Source organism: Oryzias latipes, chromosome 7 (assembly GCF_053564925.1).
Source record: "Oryzias latipes strain Hd-rR chromosome 7, Olatipes_Hd-rR_3.1".
Classification (NCBI taxonomy): domain Eukaryota; kingdom Metazoa; phylum Chordata; class Actinopteri; order Beloniformes; family Adrianichthyidae; genus Oryzias; species Oryzias latipes.
The window spans coordinates 29,459,399-29,483,354 of record NC_136243.1 but is presented as its reverse complement, the minus strand read 5'-3'; the positions used below and the strand labels follow the sequence as shown (position 1 = coordinate 29,483,354).

The 23,956-nt window shown below is 37.2% G+C and overlaps 1 protein-coding gene across 1 annotated transcript in view; it reads left to right on the top strand.

The window, feature by feature from the left end:
* Window positions 1-23,956, top strand: part of prkar2aa (protein kinase, cAMP-dependent, regulatory, type II, alpha A) — a 45,079-nt gene that overhangs the window by 5,696 nt on the left and 15,427 nt on the right. The window contains exon 3 of the mRNA XM_004070323.5: window positions 21,728-21,763. Within this exon, the coding sequence (XP_004070371.1) occupies window positions 21,728-21,763 (36 nt within the window). The remainder of the gene's footprint in view (window positions 1-21,727; window positions 21,764-23,956) is intronic.

Sequence of the window (23,956 nt, the reverse complement as noted above, 5' to 3'; positions counted from 1 at the left end):
GTTGCCCTTTTTAATTAGATCATGCAGTTAAAGAGACTTTTTATTTAGCAGGCTGGGCATTGAATTGTTTTTGAAGAAGCAAGCTTGGATAAATCTGTGATTAGGGCATAAATTTATTAATGAGAATGTTGTACTATAAGCATAATATGCATCTACTATAAATTGTAAATTATAAAAAGTAATCCACACTCTATTTGAAAGGCAGTTTGCAGCTATGATTCATCAGTCTGCTCATAACCCTTACATTTCGCTGCAGGAATACACTGTGAGCGAGCTAACTAAACGCCCAATATGTAAATGAAGTAAGTTTTTATTTTTGCATTTCCTTGGTTTGTAGAGTATTCTCTTGAAAGAACATCATATTTCACATGTTTTATGCCTCTAACGTTAAATGTCCAACTCCTCTGCCGGATCCACACAAATCTAAGATGTCCTTGGATGTTTTTCTTCATAGAAATGTAAAAATGTTAAAAGCATATGAACTTGGCACAAAGGTAAAGACATACTGTATGTGTGTACTTCCTTCCACATTATTTCTGGGCATTAAACCTTTTCCTGTTTTGTAAAAAGAAAGGAAATACATCTTTACCAATTTCAAACATCGTCTTCTCCCCTTGGCTCTTGTAAAGTTTTTGTTGGACCAGGAGATTCAATTTAACAAACAAAACATAATAGCTATTTATCAAATTAATGATTTAACGATAGGAGCCTTGGTTTTGTGTGGAAGAACCAGACACATCCACAAAAGACTGGAACTGTATTCTCATACTGGGCACTAGTGTTGTACAGTCTGCTGTGAAAAGACACTTCAACCACTATTTTTCATAATTCAGCCGATCTGGTTGTGTTGGTCTTTCTGGCTAGAAGAGCACACTAACTTGATCACACAAACCTTCAGTGTGTGGAAGGTCAGGACTGCTGACAGTTCATTCCATTCTCCCCACAACCAAATTCTGGAGGTCATCTCTGATAAACGCTGCTCTGTGGGGGCAAGCGTTGTCATCCTTGATGACGTGTGATCCTGAGCTATGAGGGTATGGTATTGCAGAATCTGATCTTGATTTAGCTCTGCATTGAGATTGGGCGCAGAAGTCTGTTCCGGATTGTGATACTCACAACGAGCCATTGGGCATATCTTGAAAACATTGATCGCAATCTGTAGAAGGCAACCTCTGATACCTATGTGCTGACAAGATGATGAAGCTCTCTTCTCTGAGAGCTGTCGTCTGCTTACATCTCCATTAAATAAACTTGGCCCTCAGGTTAAAGATGGAACTGGAGTTCATTCTAAACAACACACCAACATGGGATAGCCCTATGGCATAGGCCCTTTCCACGTCAGGCAAACATGGCATGCACATTATTGGAGCAGACACCTACTGACTGTTGGAGCAGGGATCATGAACATCTCATCTAGGGAAGGTAGAAGCTCTCATGTGTCAAGCAACAGAAGTAAACTAACTTTAGCTTTAGCTGACACATGAATTAATTGTTCTTTTTGTTGTAAAGGCTTTTCTGGAGGTTTTCTAATCTTAAATTTGCTGTTTCTATATGATGCTCTTGCTTTGACAATTCATGACTGAATATTTCGGTTTTCTAAAAGCAAAGCAATTCCGATGATCATTCCCTGTTTATTTAAACCCTTCATCAACATTATTATACCTTTTCCTTCTTGCTTTATTATAGTCTTTAGTATTCTTATCTCATACTTGGGGTTGTGTAAAAAAAACTTGTATGTTAACATTTGTAAAGTTTTGTATTTAGGCTCAACACAATTTGGTTTTAATGATTCACAAGTTTAGCTTTTTGAAGCTAAGTGTATTATTTTGGACATGTTAGTGTTTGGCTTGTCTAACTTTTATCCACCTTAAACCCTTACAATTCTTTTCCCCTGTCGTTTTTCTGCACTTTCAAGCCCTTTTGAACCCCACAATTGTGTATTTTCTCTCTTTTTTCCTTTCCTACCTTTCTATTTTGTATTTCTTCGTCAGATTAAGGCGGTTATGCAATTTGTGTTTGGTAAATCAACATTTTATAAGATTGGGGTTAAACATACCAGCAGAAAGACTTCTTTCGACTTTTTAACCCAATCAACTCTGTTTTTATTCTTAAAAGTAGAACCCTTTTATCATGCATTTTCAAATTTTTCTATTTCTCTAATTTAATGTTGCTTTAGAAGAACTGTTTACTAGCTGTTTCTTGAGCTACGTTCAAACTGCAGGGCTTAATGCTCAATTCCGATTTTTTGAAAAAATCTGATTTTTTTTTTTTTGCAAGGCCGTTCACATTTCCAATTAAATCCGAATTTTGGTGATCTCCTGTGTGACCGTGAAATGACCCAGAAGTGATCCGCATGCGCAGAAGAGTACTCAACAGTGAACGACGTCACTGTTGTTTGCAGAAGTAGCTAACGTTAACAATGGATGTCAACAACAGTGTTGTCAACAGCGGAGCTCTTTTTGCATTATTAAATTTATTTTCACAAAGGAGCCGGCACGATTACAATCTTCTCATTTTAAGAAGGCATTGGAGCCAGGATCCTCTGTACCCACTGTTGTGGAATGGGGATGTGAATGTGCTGGGGCCGCGCGCGTGTGTGTAAGAGAGAGGAAAAAGCGCGTGAAGTGCCGCAGGGAGTGGGGGGGCAGCGGAAGTGTGTTGGGGGCGCGCATTCATGTTGCGTGTTACGAAGGAAGGAGAACGGTAATAAAAGGTTTCCCCTAGAATAAATAAAATTGACTCTGGAGAATCTGAGGGTCCGAACGGGGAAGTGAACCCCGAAGGAGGGTCCGCCTTCGGACCTGGAGAAGGTCTCCTCCGGAAAAAAAGTCATTGCGGGAAAGGTTCAACACCACGCTCGGCCATTTCGCTGGAAATTTTTTCAAAAACCGCCCGGTTGCAATAAGAGCCCTTGAGTTTGGCTTGAATAGAGCTGTCACCCCATATATGAATCCAATCGGTGACCTCGCTTCCCTTCCACTGACTGCTCTCAGCAGCATCGTCCGCCATGGTTTTTGTTTATGTTCTCGTTCATGGATACATGTGGCCTGGCCATTCAGACAGCGGTCGTATTTTAAAAGATCAGATACGTATCGGATTCAGGACTACATACCCAAGTGGCTGGGTCGCATTTGAAAAGATCGGATCTGTGTCGTTCAGACTGTCATGAAAAGATCAGACACAGGTCGCATAGGGGCAAAAAAATCGGAATTGGGTCGTTTCATCCTGCAGTGTGAACGTAGCCATAGTTAAGCTGAGTAACTGTGTGTTTAGCAGCAAAAAATGTTTTCTTTAACTAGACAAAATGCTATTTTAATAAGTTCTCCACAAATTAAGTATAAGTACCTGCTAGTGCCTGTGGCTGCAAGACTTAAAAAAACATTAATCAATATATATGGATGTGCAGAGTGTCTCATAATTGATTTAAAGCCTTAAATCTGATCATTGTTCTTGGTGTCCTTCTAAAAAGTGAATCTCATGATTAAAATAATAGTCTCTGACAATATATACTTTTTTTTCTTGCAACATTTTACGTCCACAAAAATAAATACTTATTCCTAAAATGGTACAAGTGTACTATAAGTAGCACAGGGCTCTGCAAGCTAGGGAATAATTTAATAAATCTGGAGGGGTTATCATTTAGTGATGTTTGTTTTGGGTTTTTTTTTGGGGGGGGGGGGTTCTTCCTAAGATTGTTGGACTGGGTTGATAAAATCTATAAATGATCTAATTGTCCCAAGCTCGATAGATCACTAATCGATCCATTAAAGTAGAGATCGATCTTTTATGCCTTTCATTTGCCTGTGACCTATAGACAAAGTCAGCAAGCTTGACAGTATGTGAACTGTATCAGGTTAATATGAACATTTTCAAAACATACCGCTATATATGATTATTAATAAATTTCTATACAAATATATCTAAATGTGTAAACTGTAAATTCAAAATAGAATCGAAGCGAATGGATTGAAAGAATCGAGAATTGAATCGATCAAGGCTTCGGTGAATCGAATCGATTCAGGAAATTATTTATCGGCGATACTCAGCCCTATTAGATTGTTGATCAGCTTCAAATACTCATCTGTCTTTAAGACAGTGTTCCATGGTTTGTCTAAATTCTTAAATGTTCAGTTGCTTTAAGTCATCTTTGCCTTTCTCAGCTGTTTTTTCTCTTTTTAAATGTATTTCACCATATCAGTCTAAACCTTTTACTCTGTCTCCTGATATTTTAACAATGTCAAAAAGGAAACAAAAAAGTTACTTGATCCTGAGGAAGCAGGATTTAAAAGCGGTTTATTATGCCACAGGTTGAATATCCATCGTAAATGTTTGACATGAAAACTATCAGAAGGCCAAAGAATTCTATGTATTTTCAATGTCATTAACAGATTGAAATGCAATGAAAAATGACTTGTTTATGTTAGGACACGACAATATATAAAGCCACTGTTTAGATAAGACTGATGAAGCTTTGGTGCCGAAAGCCGTGGTTAAACCTGGCTCTCATATATTTACTGATAGGTATCGGATGAACTTTGGTACTTCCTCGTTCACTTATCTTATGTGAGACTACAGAAAAATGAGGAAATGATGGTAGACGTCAGGCATTGGTGGGTTAGTGGGTATTGGATCTTTTCTTTAACCATTAGAGACATTTTCTGTTATATTTATATTTGGAGTATGTCCTTCTAAAATTCTTTAAAAAATTTTTTTTGCTTCACTGGTTAAACATTGCAATTTTAACACAGATTCAGACTGTAAATAATGTATTTTCGAGGGAAATTGTTGGAAAAATAGAGATAAAATCTTTTACTGATAAATCCTGTTGCTTAGATTGAGTTTGTCTTACGTGTTTCTCAGTCCTAAATGATAAAAGCCTTGCACACTATTACACACATTCCAAACACTAGATGGGTGATTCATATCAAATTGGTAGGACCACATTTGGAGAGAGGCCTAAAAATACTTGTAACATTTTAAATCTCTAAATGTGCCCCATGGGATCACCTGTTGAGCTGATATAATACTATATGAGCAATGCAGTTTTCACAAATGCAGTAAATTAAATGAATCTTTTGCGGAGAACCTACAAACAATTATTTCTGACAAATGATTACATTTATCACATATTTGTTGGTTGGTGTGGGTCTCAGTCTCAGTCACAGATGCAGAATGCGTTTGTGTCTGAGATTTTTCTCTCTCACTCTCATTCATTCCTAAAATAAGCTGCCACTCTTCTCGTTTCTTCCCAACTGCAAAACTGTTACAATTCTCGTCTCCCATGCACTCTGTGTTCAAGCCTTTGTGTTTGAGCCCAATCTCATTAGACTGGATGGATTAGAGAGAAGGGGTTATTAAGTTGGTTTAGATCAATCCTGTTGGCATGGTAAGACAGAGAATTAACTAGGAGAGCTACTGAGAAGGAATGAAAACATGAATGACAAGAAGAGTCAATGAAAGCAGAGCTAGAAATAATTGTTTTTATCTGCTGAATTATTTCACTCATCTGACAGAAAGGCCTAAACTAAACTAGAATTTTTCACTTTCTTTTAATAAAAATAACTTATGTAAACACATATGCATTGAACTTCATGTGAGTGCAGGATGTTCCATTAAATCGAGACTGGAAGTGTTTGTATCTTTTAAAATAAACTAATCGCAATATTCATTTATCAATGTTTCAACTGTGGTTAATGTTTTAATGCTTTTTTATTTACTTTAGTTACCCAAGCAAAAAGAGATAAGGAACATTGTTCCAGTTATGTCATTTTTTTTTTTTTAATTCAGTGATGCAGAATTTTGTTTGCGGTATGCGAGCTATGCGTACATGCAGAGGTGTAGAGTGCTAAAAAATTCAGATGTTTAGTGACATCAGCAGAGCTAAAACTGCAAAGAGAAACCGCACAGTTAAACCCAGTTTGTTGCTACTTCCTTTTAAGGGCTTAAGTTTCAGAGAGAGATCACTGTGGTTGAGATATTGGGAAAAAGGAGTCAGTCACATATGGGGCAAGAGGATGGAGGGGGCAAGAAATATTTTAAGTGGGAAGGAAATTTATATAGTTTAAAAAAATCTACAAAGGATGGTGACTTGTATCATGGGAAACATGCACTCAAACAGTTAATGCAGATCATGGGAACATTGTGAAACCTTGACACAGGAAGAGTTGATGCTTTTAAAATTTATTTGATTTGGCTGTTTCCATTTACTTAAACTTGGTAAGAAATATAAGGCAATAAGTCATTAAATAAAATCATGAACAATAGCTGCTAAAAAATAAAAAGTCTGTAAATAACAAAATAGGGGAGAGGAATAGTAAGAGTGTTTAAGCAGTGCATAGGCTTTTTAAAAAGTAATTATATTGGGAAATGTTATTGGATGGAGCAGAGGAATGCCATACAAGTAGAATTTAGTTGAAATAAGAGGCAGAAAAAATATATTTTTTATAAAAGAGAAAGCAGTCAGTTTGTAATTTAATTGTGACTGTCTGCATTCTTAATAGCCTTTGTTATTTATGTTAAACAACTGTCTTTTTATCACCTAGAATGTTTTAATAGCCTGTTTTATTGTCACACAATACATAACAGTTTAATAGGCATTGGTTTTCAGATGACTCTCATATGATGCATAAAGTAGTGTGAAATGATTGGTGTAGAACAAAGTGTGCGCATCAATTTTCTGTATTTAAAGAGAATTAGACTTCAAAAAATGCTCCCTTATGTTTTCCAGAATATGTTCAAAATGTTTAGCATCTTGACTGTGGACTCCAGGCCCCAATTTGCAAGAGACAATAATTGCCATGATTTTTCACACTCATAATTTGATTTGACGTACTGCAACTAGCAGACACACGTCAGCAGACCTGGTGCCTGCTTTGCACCGCATATTTTACCTAGAGTGACACAAAAGATGCCTCTAGGATAATTATGGACTGTCTGCTTGCTGTCTCATTCAGACAGTTCATATAATGGCTTGAAGCACTTTTTATAAACTAAAGAAACCTTACACACAAAAAGTGATTTACCCTTAAATATTTGTGCAAAATACTGAAAGACTCAGCAGCTATTACAGACTGGTTAGGATGGGTTTCGACATTTGACTGTACATGAGAACTGGACTGAGGGATCCCCTTCCTCTTTGTGTTCTAAACAGGAAGTACCCAAGAATCGGAATCCCGCACAATTTGTCCATTATTAATTCACTCCTCATTCATACTTGGTGATAGTAACCTAACCACTAACGTAGCCTCAGCTGCCCTGGGGCAGACTGACAGAGGCTTGGCTGCCAGTTTGCGCCTACGGCCCCTCTGACCATCACTGGGACATTCATACACATTCACACACCAGTAGAGCCACACTGGAGGCAGGGAGGGTGAAGTGTCTTACCCAAGGACACAACGACAGATGACTGGGGGGTGCATGGATCGAACTGCCGATCCTGTGGTCATAGGACGACCTGCTCTACCGCCTGAGCCACTGCACATATAAAATAATTTAAGCCTAAAACTCAATTTCTGTGTATTTCTTCATTCAAATCATGGTAAATCAGGTGTAGATTAAAAAATGCAGTTTACAAAAGCTTGCAGTTCTGACGCAGTAACTGAAATGGGCGGGCCAAAGTTTCCCTGGTCCACTCAATTCTGATGGATCCACTTGAAGTCAAATAGATCCATTAATGTCTTTTGAGCATGTTTTTTTTGAGCTGCCATTTGGCTCAAAACTGTACATCTGGATAGCTCTGGTATTGCTCGCCATTTTCATTGCTCCGCTAATGTTAGCATGGGTTTGTGAGGGGCTGTAAGCTAGCGGGAGAGTGTTAACTAAGGGATAATGGGATATCAGGAGAGGCCTACTACTACTCAGAGTTTCCTATGACCTCCTGCCACAAACTTTGGCCTTGAAAACAACAGTTTTTTTTATTTTGCCAAAGAACGGCTTAATCATAATTAAAAGACCAATGGGAATGCGTTCACAATAGATCAATACATGACTAGAGGGGGACTTTTCACATGTTCTTGCTAATCTTAAGTGTAAGTTATTAACTGGTCAATCAGATGCCTCAATAAAAGTATCTGTTCTTACGTCAGTCGTTCAAAACCTTTGATTGACACACTCTCCCAAACTTGCTTTCAAGTGGTGTGGACTTCTAACAAGCTCACTTCTGATTGGTGACAGTGGTTGTCATAGAAATTTTGACTCAGACCAGTTTTGACCAATCACTGCTTACTGTTAATTTCTGATTCTCAGATGTCGGCAACTGTATAGCTAAAAATGGCGAGTGAATTGACTAAATTTAATATGCCATTTGTTACAGGTGACGTCACACTCACTCGGTCCAGTTAAACAGTCAGGTTTTGATGGATTTTGATCAATATTTTGCCCTTAAAATTGTTTTTATTGCAGACATTTAATAAGATGCACAATCATTCCCACAATTATCTGTGCTAATTTGAGTAGATTTGTTGACAGAAAAATTAGAACATTTAACCACCACTATATTCTATTTGCCACATTGGTTTTTCCACTTCAGTGATTACCGTTGTGTCTCATTAAAAAAATAATTAAGAGGAAATTACTATTTCAATTTTGATTCAAAGTGTTTACAATAGCGAAGCAGCTGTCTGGCTTACTTTATTCAAACACACAGCAATTCAAGTGGTGTACTATCTTCCTCTGGTTTCTTTGAATTTCTGTAGGAGAACAGCCGTGGTTTAACAAACTCAGTTGTTTTTCTTGCAGTTTGATCTGTTTTTACGTTCTCTAGAACAACATGAGGAAAAAAGTGTTACAGGGTTACATGCAGGCCCAACTCTGATCCTCGAGATCTGCCACCCCATCTGTTTTTTTTTTGCCCTCCCCATCACTGTTTGCTGCTTATTACTTGGAGCAGGTGTGTGCAGTCAACCCTAATGTGGAGACACCTGACCTGAATCTAGCAAGAGTGCTGGGAAAGCTGGAAAATGGGTGGTAGATTTTGAGGACAGAGGATGGGCAACTCTGGCCTACATCATCTGAAACAGTCTTCATTTGAAATAAGATTGCATTGAAAGTTATATAGATTTCAGAGGAGTAGTAGTTCTAATAGAATTAACCTAAAAAAATAGCTAAAATACGAATCCAGGTTCTAAATTTAGTAAAAGCTGCCACTCTAACCTGTCAAATATCAGTTACAAATGTCAGCCAGCTCAGACAGCACTGATGTTGTGTGACTATGCAAATAGACTGAGATGTCGATGAAGACTCTCATTCATCCAGGTTGATTCCATCATAGTAGTAGGTTTGGGGGCTGTCATCTGGTCAATTCTGACAAAGCCTCTTGGATAAGAGGTGAAACGTCTTCTAACTTTAAAAACTAAGTCCAGATGACAGCCCCAAACCTACTACTATAATAGACTGAGATGTCGATGCAAAATAGAACTGTAATGTAGAGGTTCAGCCAGCTATGCATTCAAAACATTGACAATTTTTCTTTTCAGGGATGAATAAAACAAAGACAGCTGCTGGTGCGAAACTGGGTTTACTAAATATCTGTATGGACAATTTCGCAAAATCAGACAATAATAGATCACAGTGATACTTTTCTGCAGCTCTGTTTGTGCATTTCATTTGTACTACTTTACATGTTGACCAAAACTTCCTTTGGCGCAAACTACTCATGCTGGTTTTGCCAGTAAAAAAAAAAAAAAAAACAGGTTAATAAAAGAACTTCATTCAGTTAGACTGGGAGGAAGGAAAAATAATGAGTAGCAGATAACACAGTTCTAAGTATCTTTGTGTTCCTGCAACTTGCAACTTAGTCGAAGCTTCAGACAACACAAGTCAATAAATCTCCCACTTTTATTTGCCAAAGAAACCCTGAAAGCAGCAAAGTTGTGAAATCCAGTTAGTGACATTACTTGATAAAGTACCAAACGACTTTTCTACAGACTTAATTATATGTATGGTTGCGAAACCTGTTTGGTTCACAGTTTGTACATATGCTGTAATTTACATCAACCAAATACACTTTCCAAGTAAGCAAAATTAGAATTAAAACTGTTAAATTTTATCACATCTTTAGTTACGAAAGTTCCCATTATTTAAAAAAAAAGTTATTTTTCATATTTATTTGAGAAATATCTAGTCTTTAAGCCTTATCCCCCCCTTTTAAGTGGTCCCAATCTACATATTCACTCTACTATACCAAAAGGCATGATTGAATTAAAAACTTATAGGTTGAAGTTCGTCTATAATACTTCATTTACTGATTTTATAATGTTTTGTACAATTCAAGAATTCTTTTCAGTGGGATAACAACTTGTTGATGTGCATAAAAATAAAATTGAATTTTGAATTACAAAAAGAATTTTTAATTTCATACCTGTCCAAATTCCGTTTTTTTGCCAGTGCATTTTGCCATTTTTAGAAATAATCAGCATTCATTTTCCGCATCTAATCACAACAATATTAATTTGTTTAAATGGCCTATACCAAGCAAAATAATTAATTTGATCTTTTAAGTGTAATATAATGTTCATTCCTCACGAAAAGAAACCCATAAGTAGTAATTAAAATCGTTGACGCATTTCTGAGCATTTTTCGAAAAACCTGTGCTCTGAGCACCAGCCCCTCGCAATCCACTAAAATGAGCGGGTTCTCACGCAGCCGCAAGTTATATCGTCATCGCAGTATTGATCACTTATATCAAGTTTTCCTCATATCATGCAGCCATAATCCACATCCATCTTTGCAAAAGTTTGGATGTTGTTTGTTTTCGTGGGCGAGAGACGGACATGCTGCCGATGCCGACTCTTAAATGAAATGGGTAACGCCCACATGGAAGTGAAAGCCAGTTCCTCAGAGATCGATTCATCTTACGTCCGGGTTGGAAAAGAACCCAGGAAGATATGTCATATTTAATAACAAATTTGTTCTTTTGTGTGCCAAAGGTAATATTTTATCATTCATTCATTTTCTATTCCGCTTTTTCCTTTCGGGGTCACGGGGCTGCCGGACCCTTTACCGGCCTTTTGTGGGCGAAGGCAGGGGGCTCCCTAGACAGTTCACCAGTCTGTCGCAGGGTAGAATGTCCTCAATCACACACCCATATTTTATTATTTATCTAGATATCGTTTACTATAAAAGGATTAAGAATAGCATGGTATAGGCCCTTTAAACAAAACATTGAAAGTGTAAAAGGTTGAAACATAGATGTTGTTTTTCTTGTATCACCAGCCATTTACTAATCAATAATTTAATGAAATTGTCGTTTTTCATGTTGTGGTAAATGTGTGGCAGCCCTTCTGGTCTGGTATTTCCTTTCTCCCCCCTCTGGTTGTCCCTCTGTTTTCCCATCCTCCTCCCCTCAACCGCCCCCCTCTCTTCTCCTCCCATCTGTTAATACTGTTACAGCAATGGGTGGGTGTTTAAAGTAAGCAAGGGAGGCAAAGTGTGTGTGTGTGTGTGTGTGTACATATAGAGGGTCATGGACACTTGCTAAAACCTTGATAGAAAGGAAGGGGGTTGGATGAAGAGAAAATTGCAGATGGTAAATGGGACTTGTTGTAATGGGGAAAAGGCTGTGTTAGGTTGCCAAGGCTACTACAGACATACCTTATACTCCCACAACTCCAGTGTTACCCCACCCTGACCTCTTCAGCCACACTAGACTATTAGTAGAGCACTTTACACAAGACAGAAGCACATCCACAGGAAAACCACCAATATCTCTTATGCTTTACATTGGTGCATAGTTTTGGTCTTGAAACAAAGTTGGACTTTGTCTAACAGAGGACATCCGCATTTCAGTACTTTAAATTCTATGCTTTACATCAAATTGACATGGTTTTACCAGTTTAGTTAAAGAGGTTCAAGTTCCAGATAAACATTAAACCTATTTTTAGTATTAACCCTTTTTCACCAGAGCTTTAGCTTCAGTGTTTACATTCGTTTGACTACCGTAACTCTCCAACTGTGTACGCAATCAATGTAATTTTGATTCTGAAGCAGAGAAAAGGCGCTATTCTGCAACTGTTTATGGTAGTGATGTGTTGCATAGCAGTGCAAAGCCAATATAAAAAGCCGTTATTCTCCATGTCAGAACCACCTGATTCACATTTATTGTAAGAATGGTCAAGGAGTTATGGTATGTGAAAGAGCCTGTGGTATTTGGGTGTCGCCGATGACATCTCTAGTGTTAAAGGGTTAATTAAACCATTTTATTTTTGTAAATGTTAAAACCCCTGTACTGAAGTTGCTTACAACATAGTTCACAACACCATTGCTATTTCCATTGGATTTTTAATGTGGACGGAGGTCCTGGTTTCTAGTTATTGGTTTTACATTTCAGCTTTTTTATCTTTGAGATAGTGAAGTAGCAGTAAATTGGTTAGGTCAGGGAATTTTTTAAACTGTCTTTTGGCAGTTAAACTGAAGTTGTACATCAAAAACAGGGACGCAAGCAAGGTCAATACACGGATACACCCAGCTAATAATAAACGACCAATGATAAAATAACCAACCAAAATGTACAGTATTGCTATAATTAGCAGCTTCTTATGTTCCAAAGTTATTTTTGTAAAAAACAGCAATTCACAGCAAATATAGTCTCTTTCTGACGTATTGGAAACATGATGACTTTGACATTAGGCTGTATCTCTCTTGCTGGCATGTGGACTGTGGTAGCTGCTGTCCTGCCTTCACGCCTCTCCAAGGCCATAACAGCATAGATAGACCCTTGTGTTTAAGCAAGTCTTTGTCTTCTGAGCCCTACAGTAGATACAGGGCAGAAGATGTTGACCCTTTTGTATCTAAACTCTATTAATTATGTCTGGGCGATTGATTTCACCTGGAAAAGTTTTGGAAAATTGAAAAGGGAGAAGTTGAACCTCACGCTATCCATGATGGGAGTTTACGTTGGCATAAAGCAGTTTGAGTTATCGTCAGTTCAGCTTGCTAATGTTTCCCCTGCCAGAATTTGTTTCCCCTGCCATGCCATGACTTCTGGCATTGTTGATTTGTTTCGTAGCACTCATGTTTTGCCCAAAAATGTATAAAAAGAAGATGGGTGTTTACAGTATAATTTGCTTGTGGGAGTTTATTGTTTATTGTTTTGTTTGAAAAATGTCCCCATATATTTTAAGTAAAACAAATTATTTGCAGTAGAAGCAACTTTTTCTTAATTGGCCATTGTTAAATACTTCAATTACAAATTCATTCATTTTTCTATTTTCTATGCCGCTTTATCCCTTTCGGGGTCACGGGGCTGCCGGAGCCTATCCCGGCCACTTGTGGGCGAAGGCAGGGGGGACACCCTGAACAAGTCGCCAGTTTGTTGCAGGGTAGAATGTCCTCACTCACACACCCATTCACTCCTGCACTCACACCTATGGTCAATTTAGAGTTGCCAATTAACCTATGAAGCATGTTTTTGGATGGTGGGAGGAAGCCGGAGACCCCGGAGAGAACCCACGCATGCACGGGGAGAACATGCAAACTCCACACAGAAAGGTCCCCCATTGATGTTCTATTTTTCATGTCCCCCAGCCGGGACTTGAACCGGGGGCCTACTTGCTGTGAGGCAAGAGCGCTAACCACTGCGCCACCGTGCAGCCCAATTACAAATTCACTTTCATAAATTGCATTTCTTATTCTAAATTAGCCAAACAAAAGTAATTTCTTGTTTTTTACACAAAAAGCTGTCTTTGTTTTACATTGAATATGTGGTAAACAATGCAAATATGACAATAAACTCCCCAAAGCCACAGAATAAGGTGTATCATAAACATCCACCTTCTTTTTTATGCTTTTCGGGGCAAAATATGAGTGCTACAAAACAAATCAACCATGCCAGAGACAGGGGATTTAAATTCTGGCAAGGCACGCATCTTGGCACAACACATGGACAATGTGGCTTTTACAAATCAAGTGGCTCACTTTGGTTTCTGAAAGTCTCTGAAATGCATTTTGCACCAGAAACACGCAAAATGCAGACTTTGCTCGAAGTCCTACGACAGCATGAGGAAAGCTGGGCTGGTGGGCCATATGAAAGGAAAGAAACGGCTTTCAGAGAACTTTTTAAAACATGAATGATGGCATTACTATAGAAGCAAATTGCATTCAATAACAAACAAAAAAGTGATGTTTGTTCTAAAGTTTTCGTGTATTAAAAAAAAACTTGTCATGAAATCGCCTGTCTGTTTTCTTCTTCCTACTCACTTTATCCACTCACATTACAGAGAAAAACATTGGGGAAGTATTACATATTGGCCAGTATGAACTGTTTATTTAGTTTGTGAATCCTGACATTATTGGGCACAAAGCAGCAAAGTCTGTGGGTGACCTGCTGGATGCTCACGTTGTGGATGTGGTCAACTTTTCGACTTCGCTATAATTTTTTTTGAATTTTGCTATAATATTTTTAGTCTCAAACTTGCATTACTCAAACGTGCTGGTTCACTCTAAGAGAGAGCAATGACAATAGGGATTTCTGTGAAGCTTTTTTTAACAATAACGAGTTCTTGGGATGTTTTTAAGATTATTGATGGTGAGTTACTGAGAAACTGCTTTTGTTTTCTGGGGTGGTTTTGTTTACTTTATTGACAGTCCTTGCATTCCTCTGCAGCTTCACATCAAGGTAAACTCCGGCTGTAACTTGTTTCCTGCATCATCACAGACAAAAATAAACAGGTCAATAGAACTGCATCCAATGTTTTGCTCTGTAAAGTTACAGAATAAAGTAAGTAGGAAGAACAGACTGGCGATATGGTGATGAGCACATTTACGAAACGGATCATGTCTGTGACATGGACACTTTGTGGCTTTTCAGCTTTTAATTGCAGCTCATCTTATAGTTATCATGAGTAGGTGAGGTTAGTAAGCTTGTAGTTCTTTGCTTGTGTAGTTCACTAATTCTTGAGAGTCGGGACAAAACATGTCCTACAAAGAGTCTTTTTTTATAGATAAAAATCATTAATTTAAAATGGATTGAAATACTCACTTTGTTAGATCTAAAGTAATTGTTAATACTTGTGTTATATTGATATAGATATATTGGCTCAAATTTATGACTAGCGATTAGGGGCCCTTTGTTATTTCTCTTGTCCCCGACATTATGTTAGGTGGGCTGTTCCGTGTGTCGCCTACATGTAATCCCAGACCCGTTTAAAGTCAGACTGTATTTTCATGAAACAGACTTTAAGACGTGCCGGATGAATGCAACAAAAATAATTCATAGAACATTTGTAAAAAAAGTATATTTGTTTCAGAGCCAACGTTGAGCTGAACAAATCCACCCCCTCTTGAGAGCGCTGCATCTTTACTGTCAGTGGCAAGAATCTGAAACATTGTCTTGTTTTTAGGCTGTTTTTGTTATGATTCCATATAAAAGAATCAACTGGAGGCAGAATTAGGAAAAAATTTGCTTTTTCTGTCAATCTGCTTCCCTGTAGTTAATCTTTCCTTGTTTTCTCAGCAGGTTTGAATTTGACTTTACAGTTGGTTCAGACTACAGCTGACTTACTGAAGCCCCAGTTCTCATGGAGGTGCTTTTCAGCAAGGAAACAAACAAACTCCTTTGTGATTAAACATAAAACAATTCATAGATGGCGTGAAAACGCTAAAAGCAGAACAAAGATTGATTAGAAATCAATATAGGAGTTCCTTCGAAAAAAACAGTTTTTGTCTAAAGTTGATGTTGTGACTTCCTCTCTGTTTGCATTTAATGTAATATAATTTTTTAAAATGACATCTATAGTTTTTTTTTGGTAAAATAATGGAATCATTTGGTGAGTAAATTTCTTTTGAGCTACCAGTCAACTTGGTTGGTAAGTCAACAATTAGATTTTGGTAACTGGGGTTGTGACATCAAACCACATACGGCAAAATCCGTTTCAAGGTTGTTGCTACCAAAAATGCTCTGCCGACTGTGTTCTAGTATTTCTATTTATGAGATGCTCAAGCTAGCGGTAGCTCACAAAACATCTGCTCCATTGATCTACATTTCATCTAACATTTTTACAGCTTTTAGTTAGTTGAACTCGATGTTCAAGAAAATTTCCAAAGGGGATATTAAAAATAGTTTTTCATAATTTTTTTTTATAGAAAGTAAAAGCAGGGAGGAAAAAATTGATTAAAATCGAAAATCAAATTTGGAATAAAAATCTGAGATTTTATGTTTTTGGCCATACTCTACTGCTCTACTATTATTGTAAACTAAAATGTCTGCATGTACACCTTACCATCGCTGGCTATTCACCATTGAATGGGATTTAAATTCAAAACAAAAATATGAAACCAAGAACCAAAATGCTGAAATTTTTTATTTTTTTATTTATTTTATTTTTTAAATGGTTTATTTCAAGCAATCAAAGCAAGAATTATACACAAAGCAATACAATAGCATTCAAACATTCATGCAAAAACTTATCAAACTTAAGATAAAAATCAAGAACCATCTTAACGTGACATCTGGCTTTAAATCATTATGTTAAAAGGTCATTGCAGGACATTGAGATCATCACTTACTAAATCCTTACATAACATCCTGTTAATGATAAATGAATACAAAACATCAGAATCTGAATTTTATTGACTGGACGCACTATCCAAAAATCAGTAATTTAGAATCATATTCGTACATTTATACCCTTCTCAGGTAGTGTTTTGTGTTGTCATGTTGTAAAGTTTTGCTGTCGTTGCATTGCTGCATTAATGTAATAACACTGTTTAGAGATAATAATGCCGTTGTTCAGTTTAGTCACAATACTTGCACACTGTAACCAGGCGTCTTCAACCCTGTTCTTTGTGAGCTACTGCCCTGCTAGATTTGCAGCTAACCCAGCTGCAGTTGAGTGACCCAGTCTCTGATTGACTGAACACACCTGATCCAGGTGACCAGTAATTACTGAGGCAGGGGAAATGCAAAACAAGCTAGAAGCCCCTGGCTGCGGTGTGCAGAGGCATACCTCAACGTGAGCGGAGTTAAACGCGTTGAGGCACGCACACTTTATGTGATTTTTCGTAACAGTTATCGTTGGCATTAAAAATACTAAGTGTCTCAGCTTTGTGAAGCTGATCTGGTTTCTTTTGTCAGTAATGATCTGCTGTTTAGGAGAAGATTCTCTCAGTTGTCAGGTGCAGGTTGGTTGTGGAGCCGGTTCTAGATGGTGTTGTTTTCTTGCAGACTCTTAAATTCTCTTTTCACATTATCAGTTAAAGTGAAGTGGTTCCAGTGACTTCGTTTTCCATTGTCACTCATTTTTGTACGTTTTTGTGTCGTCTCTTTTAGTCTTATTGTTGCACCTAGCGCTTTATTCCATTCATGCGCTACGCTGCGATTTTATGGTCATAAACTGGTTCCCAGGAAAAAGACATCTCTTGTCATTCGCTTTAAAGATCCAACCGATTGGTCATCGCATCAGTCGTATCCACAATCACGCGTTTGGTTGGTACTAATCTTGTGTGGATTTGCCTGCAACCGTCTGCGATGAACTTCTGAGCGGCATTTATACTTTTAAACAATGCGATTGTCTCTAGGGTTTATTTATACCATGAACGTTCTGCTCATTCACTTGCTGTGTCTGTGAACGTGTTGAGGAAGAGGAGGGTGGTGTGTTCGTCCACTCATCAGAAGCGCGGAATACAGAGGCGGAAAAAAAGAAGCAAATTGTATTCTCTAGTCTAGTGCAAAATATGAGAAATATTTTTATAAGTTAAGAGCCATTTCATTCACTACCAACACATCACAGTTTAGTTCAGTCTGCCTTTCTTGTTCCTGTAGCCATAAATGAAAAACGGCTGTTTTTTCTAATAAAAAAAAAAGCAGGAGTTTATGTATCCTAAAATCAAAATAACTTATCTTTTCCTGAATTAAAGAAAAATGTACATGACCATCCTTAATTTAATCATCTCAGGAGACACTCCCGAATCTGATAGGTGGTAATATTGCATGTGGAATCTTATAAAATGCGAATAAAAATATTTCAAGACTTCAAGAAGAAAGTTGTTTAGTGGGAAGAATCACATAACACTGGGCGGAGCGCAACCTGTTTAACCCCGCCCACGTTGAGCCACGCCTCGGTTTGCTCACTGCAACCAGGCGTGGTTAAAGGCAGTAGCTCATGGGGAATAGAGTTGGGGACCACTGCGTCTGTAATGTGACAGCCTCTAAATATTGAGATATTATTCATTGGTCAAATTTGGCTGGTATTGCAAGCATCAATTTTTGTAAAATGAGTTCCCTATAGACAGTACCAGGTGAGAGTATAAATGCCATGACTCATATTTTTCCTTCTGGGCACCACTGCAAAACAATCACCCAAAATTGACATTACAATTTTGTATTATTTTACACAACTTTAAAACCAATACAAACTGCAAATTTTAGAACAGCATGCAAGAAATGGTTAGCATTAGCACGATTTGCAATGTTCCATTATAGACCTTTTTTGATTAAGGAAAAATAATATTTTGAAAGTAAGAAAATTTATATATATATATAATTTTTTAATTTATTTATTTATTATATAAATTAGGCCTGCACAATATACCGTAAATTTATCGTTATCGCGACATCAAGCTGTGCAAAACGCATACCGCAAAAGACGGCGATAATCGCAATAAACGGTTACCTTAAATGTGCTAAAACAAACTCATGGCAGCTTGAAATATTGAACAAATGAAATTAATCCCTTTATGCATTTAACCAATCGGAATGGCCCGTTTATGTTGTTGATCAATCAGATGAGCCCTTTTATGTTTGATGTTTGCTTCCTACGTCGACAAGGGGAATTTGGAATATAATTTTAAGCTGTTGCAGTGAAATGGAAACGATGTGTTTGGTTGTTTTGCTATTTGTTTATGTACCGCATATTATATCGTTATTGCAATATTAATCACCAATATCGCATATTGCGAGTTTTCCTCATATCGTGCAGCTCTAATATATATATATATATATATATATATATATGGAGATATGGCAAATAATTCGATTTCCAACCCCCCCCCCCCCACACACACACACACACACACTTAAGGACAGCAAGAGGACAAACGGCAGACAACTTAAAGCAAATTTTGCTTTTATTTATCTAACTAGTGAACTAAATATATATACGTTGTAGAATGTGTATGTGTGTCGGGGCGCTGCGTGTGTAAGAGGACTGAGCGCGTGCCACGCGAGTGAGAGCCTTTGACTGCGATGGGCTTTAGGCAAATGTTGCAGCGTGGGATTCCTCCACGTCTGTGGCAGCAAACCCATACCAGTTCCAAACAACAGAGGATTTTATTCCTTTCTTGGGAACAAACTTCCCACTCTCACCGGTAGCCATGTTGTCGCTTGCTGTTTTGTGTGTGCTATGATGTTGTTGTTTGTCGCTTGCCATACCGCCGTGTGAAATTAACGCTACGGAAGCTCTGGGGAGCCAAAAATGCGCCATTGCACAAAAACTCGATTTAGTTATTTTTTAAATCACCCGTAACAAAAAATTCAAATTAATTCATTTAATCGATTTTTCGCCCAGGCCTAATATATATATGACTTTATTCACACTAGAATAAAGTGTACCACAGTTCATTTCAAAAAGGGAAGTTATCCACATCTTTGGGACTGGAACCTTCACACTTAAGGAAACTGTTTGAGAAGATTGACTGAAATGTCCTGTAGAGCAAACTTAGAACCAAAGGTGTATGTGGACCTTAAGAACTAGGCTATTGTAAACCATATAAATAAGAAATGTATGTAAGACGGCACATGCTCACAAATGAAGTTGAAACTTTTCTTTAATTCTGCATCTTAGTTTTATCCTGTATCTAAGCTGTTGTTGGTTGGTTTAATAAAAAAGTTCTCGTGTGAGTTTCACTTATATGTGAACTAATTAGTGGAGCCAGTCAGTGTTTTTGATCCTTTGGGCAATGGTGATCTCCAGAGAGAACAGGGTTGAACTCTTTCCCAGGTGCAGAAAAATGGCATGCATGTGTGAATTTCTCCCATATTCTTGTACTCACAGTCTAGATCTAATGGGCTCTGACACATTAGTAATAAGGTAAGACTGCACACTTTGTGAGTGTGTATGTGTGTCAACAGCAGCTGTGAAGCACTTATGCTCCTAGTAGCAGGCTAGTGTTGAAGGGCAGCTTCTCTGAATTCTAAACCTTAACTTTTGTGTGTAAATTTATCAGATTTTTCATGTTGCATTGTGAACTGTAAGATGAAAAAAACTTCCTGTCTGATCTTTTGTTCATAATAAAGTTCCCACTCTTCGCCCTAAAACGTGGCTTTTCATGGTAAAACCATACACTTTCTACGTTTCAACTTGAGAATCCCTCCATCAGAGTCCTAGTGGGAACCTTCCACTTATGTTTGAGTGCAGGAGCGTTTGGCTAGTGCTTGTAGTTTCCCATACACCTGCTTTGACCCAATAGTCAAATCGTTCAGTATCTATAAAGACATTTAAAGATAAACGTGAGTTTAGAAATGGGGCATAGAATAAACAATTGCTTTTTGATCTGATCACACCTTCTACCCCTTTGCAAATTACATATTCTTTCATTCTGCTTTCAAGTTTAGTCTCAAGAAAATATTGTCATGTATCGCATAGTATTTCATAATTTATTATTCTGAACCCGTTGTACATTCTAACCTTTAATAAACAAATGATATGCTTGATGACCACCATTGAAGTCAGCGGAAGAAATAAAATGTTGTTCTGGTTGTTGTGGTTAAAATTTCTCTTGTAAACATCGTGTCCTATGCAGAGAATTATTTTTCTGTGTTTGGATTTAATTTTGTTTATGGCATGTTTATGGTTCTTTATTATAAAATATTAAGTAACATAAAAAGCCAAGCATCTAAAGCATGTTATCAAACATGCTTTAGATTATTAATGGTATAATAGCGTATAACTTAAAGTCTACTCTCTGCTCAATCACTAACGTTAAATCCTTGCTATGTTCAGTAAATATATGTTCAGGGTTTAAACCTTCTTAAGGTGTTTAACTCTTTACACTGCTGATGTTGTGTGCGTTCCACATGATGGATAATTAGGTGGTAGCAGGTTTGAAATCTGGAAATGAGTATAATTCAGGATTGGAAACAAGTCAAGTCATGATATGATGAATTTACTGAGAATTCACACTAAGAAAAAATGTGAAGCTGCCAAAAGAAAGAACAAACAGCCACATGTAGAGCCAGTTTTTTTTTTGGTTACATTTTCAAGTAAGCTTTCTGGTTTGTCAATGTCATTAAAAAACAAAATTGGTTTGTTGAAATGTAGAATAAAAAGATACTGAACTTGTGCCTGATTTTCATCATGTAAACACTAATACTGTTTTATTTTTTTTACTTTGCCATAATGAACCTTAGGTTTATATATGTTAGAGATTGTAAAATAAAATTTCAATGCTTGCATCTGCTGGTATTTCTAACTGTTGCATTTATAACATGAAGTTTACCAAATGGGATTTTTCTTTAATTCTTCAAACTTGCTTGTTATTTGTTGCATTATGTTATTGCTCTCCTTAGTTGACTGAAGGACTCTCACTAGGGACTGTATCAGTCAAACTTGTCATCTGGATTTTGCTAGTTTTTTTAAATAAATTTTTTCTATTTATCTCAGTGATTTTTTTTTTTTTTTTATGAGCTTTGCTTGTTGAGATCTCAAATGACCCCAAAGATTTCTGAAAAGTTTTACAGTTGTGTTAAATAATGAAAAATGTATTTTTTGATTTCATTTTCTCTTCTTTTTCACAGCTCCACCTCCTAGCAGATTCAACAGGAGAGTGTCAGGTAAGAAAACGACTGTTTGTGTATGAATGTGTGTGCTTTGTAAATGAATGTGTGTTTGTGTTAGAGTGTAATCCTCACAGAGATCAACATTGCTTACATCAATGGTTCAACTGCATCTTTTTTTCCCTCATTTCTATGAGTCATGTATTTTGATGGTATTTTGGACTAGATGTTGTATTTTTGGCAATGCTAATTAATGTTAAAACTGTTCCAGTGCTGAGCGCCTTTGCTAAGCTGCATTTTGCCTGCATTGGTGTCTGTTTAACAGACAGCGATCTTCCTTTCTCACGCTCTGTTGTACCAGTGTAATGTTTACACATGTTTGATCGAATGTCGTCAGCCGTCACACTGCACTGCACCTTGATTAGGCTCTGGGCGCGCCAACAGATGTTTATCTTTTCTGACGTCCTGTTGTGAATGTTATGCTTGCGTTCTGCAGTGCAGCCTTTATTAGAATTTGTCAGACCTAACAACTTTTTTTATTGTTTTGCAAATATCAAATGTAATTTATTCATTTTTTTAGATTTGGTGAACACAGTGACCCATTTCTTCTTTTCAGCATTTGTGCTGAAGTTGCAAAACAGTTTTTTTTTATGTTTATTTGTTTTACTAGTAATGGACATATTTAGTTTCATCACTAGCATTTCTTTGAAGTTACTCGTTTCTTTTCTTTTTAGAAGATTCTTTTCACTTTTAGGTTCAGTGATGTGTTGCCCAGTAGATCATAATGATCTGAAAATTTGTCATTCCCTGGTCTTTCTGGTAAACCAAATGGAAAACATACTCCTATAAGTAATTATTTTTATTTATGTATTACAAAAAGCATAAACAGGAAGTATGTTTCCGCTGTAGTCTTTGATGTCAGTTTGTTTCCCTTTTCCGTGTCAATAAAAACAAAGACAGCTACTGCAATACAGTGGTCCCTCACTGTAACATGGTTCATCTTTCGCTGTCTCTTTTTTTTGCAGATTTTTTTCAGTGTAATTTATTTTTAATCCTTTTTTTTAACAGTGCACTGTGTTCTGCATCCTGATTGACTGTTAATCATGTCAATCAACCCCGTCTGTGCTTCGTCTCCTGTACAGACTGGGTCCATTCAGCTGCCAAATCTACATAAATATTTGATCGCGAGCAGATCTGTGTTTTCATTCTATAATTCTGCACCTATTTTTCTATGAAGGTTTGAACTTTAAGAGTTTAAACAAGAGAGAAAAGTGTAAAAATGTCTGTCAAAGCACAGTTAAAAGGTGAAAGCTCTCTGCAAGATTGCAGTCTTATTTCACATAATCAGAGAAATGTAAGGTTGCTCAGATGACCTGTTTTTAGATGGTTATCCTAGAAAGAACAATGAAAATGACATTCTTCTTGGTTCAAGGAGGGATGCACGAGCTAATCTTAAATAAAGAAGTGTACCATATTCTGCACATTTGTAGAGATCCTAATTCTTCTGTCATTTTTAGGAACTAGCTTTGCGGAATGATAACATGTTGGCACTAAAACAACTGCAATTGTTTTATTGTCATCTTGTACACTTTGATTGTGCCCTGCTGGCTTCGTCAGACCCCAGCTTTTATCTACAGAGTGACTGAGTCCACACCCAGCAGCGTCAGCTTTTCGATGAGCTGCTGTAGTGAGATTAGGTTAAATGTCAAACTTGAGCTGATTAGCAGAGTCCTTAAATTCTTGCTTTTGGTACACTCCAGTGAGTTGAAGCACAGTGAAGCGAGCTGCCTATGAAGACCAGTTTGTTCTATGGTTGGTTTGACTTGATTTTAGGCATATCAAGCCAGGCAAAGTACTTAAAAATACTTTTTGGGTGTCCATAGATTTATAGTAATTTGTATTGTCATTCATAACCTGCAGTCTGTACATTTCAATTCAATTCAAAGATGTGCCTGATTGTGTTATTGTGGCCTTTTTAAACAGATACACACTCTGGCTTAGTTCAGGCAGATGTTTGTTGCATCTACAAGAACAACCCTCAGCACTTCTGCAAAATCCTTCAACTTTATGTGGTCTGTGGTTTAGGAGCTTTTCAAAGTTTGATGTTGGAGAAAAAAAAACTATCTTGCCCTTTATTTTTAGAGTCAACAAGATGCTTTTATGATGGATGGCAGTACCAGCTTTTCTGGTTGACAGAGGTCTTTTTTCAGTAAATTCTGCAAGAAAGTCTCTGACCTTGCAGAGCTTTTT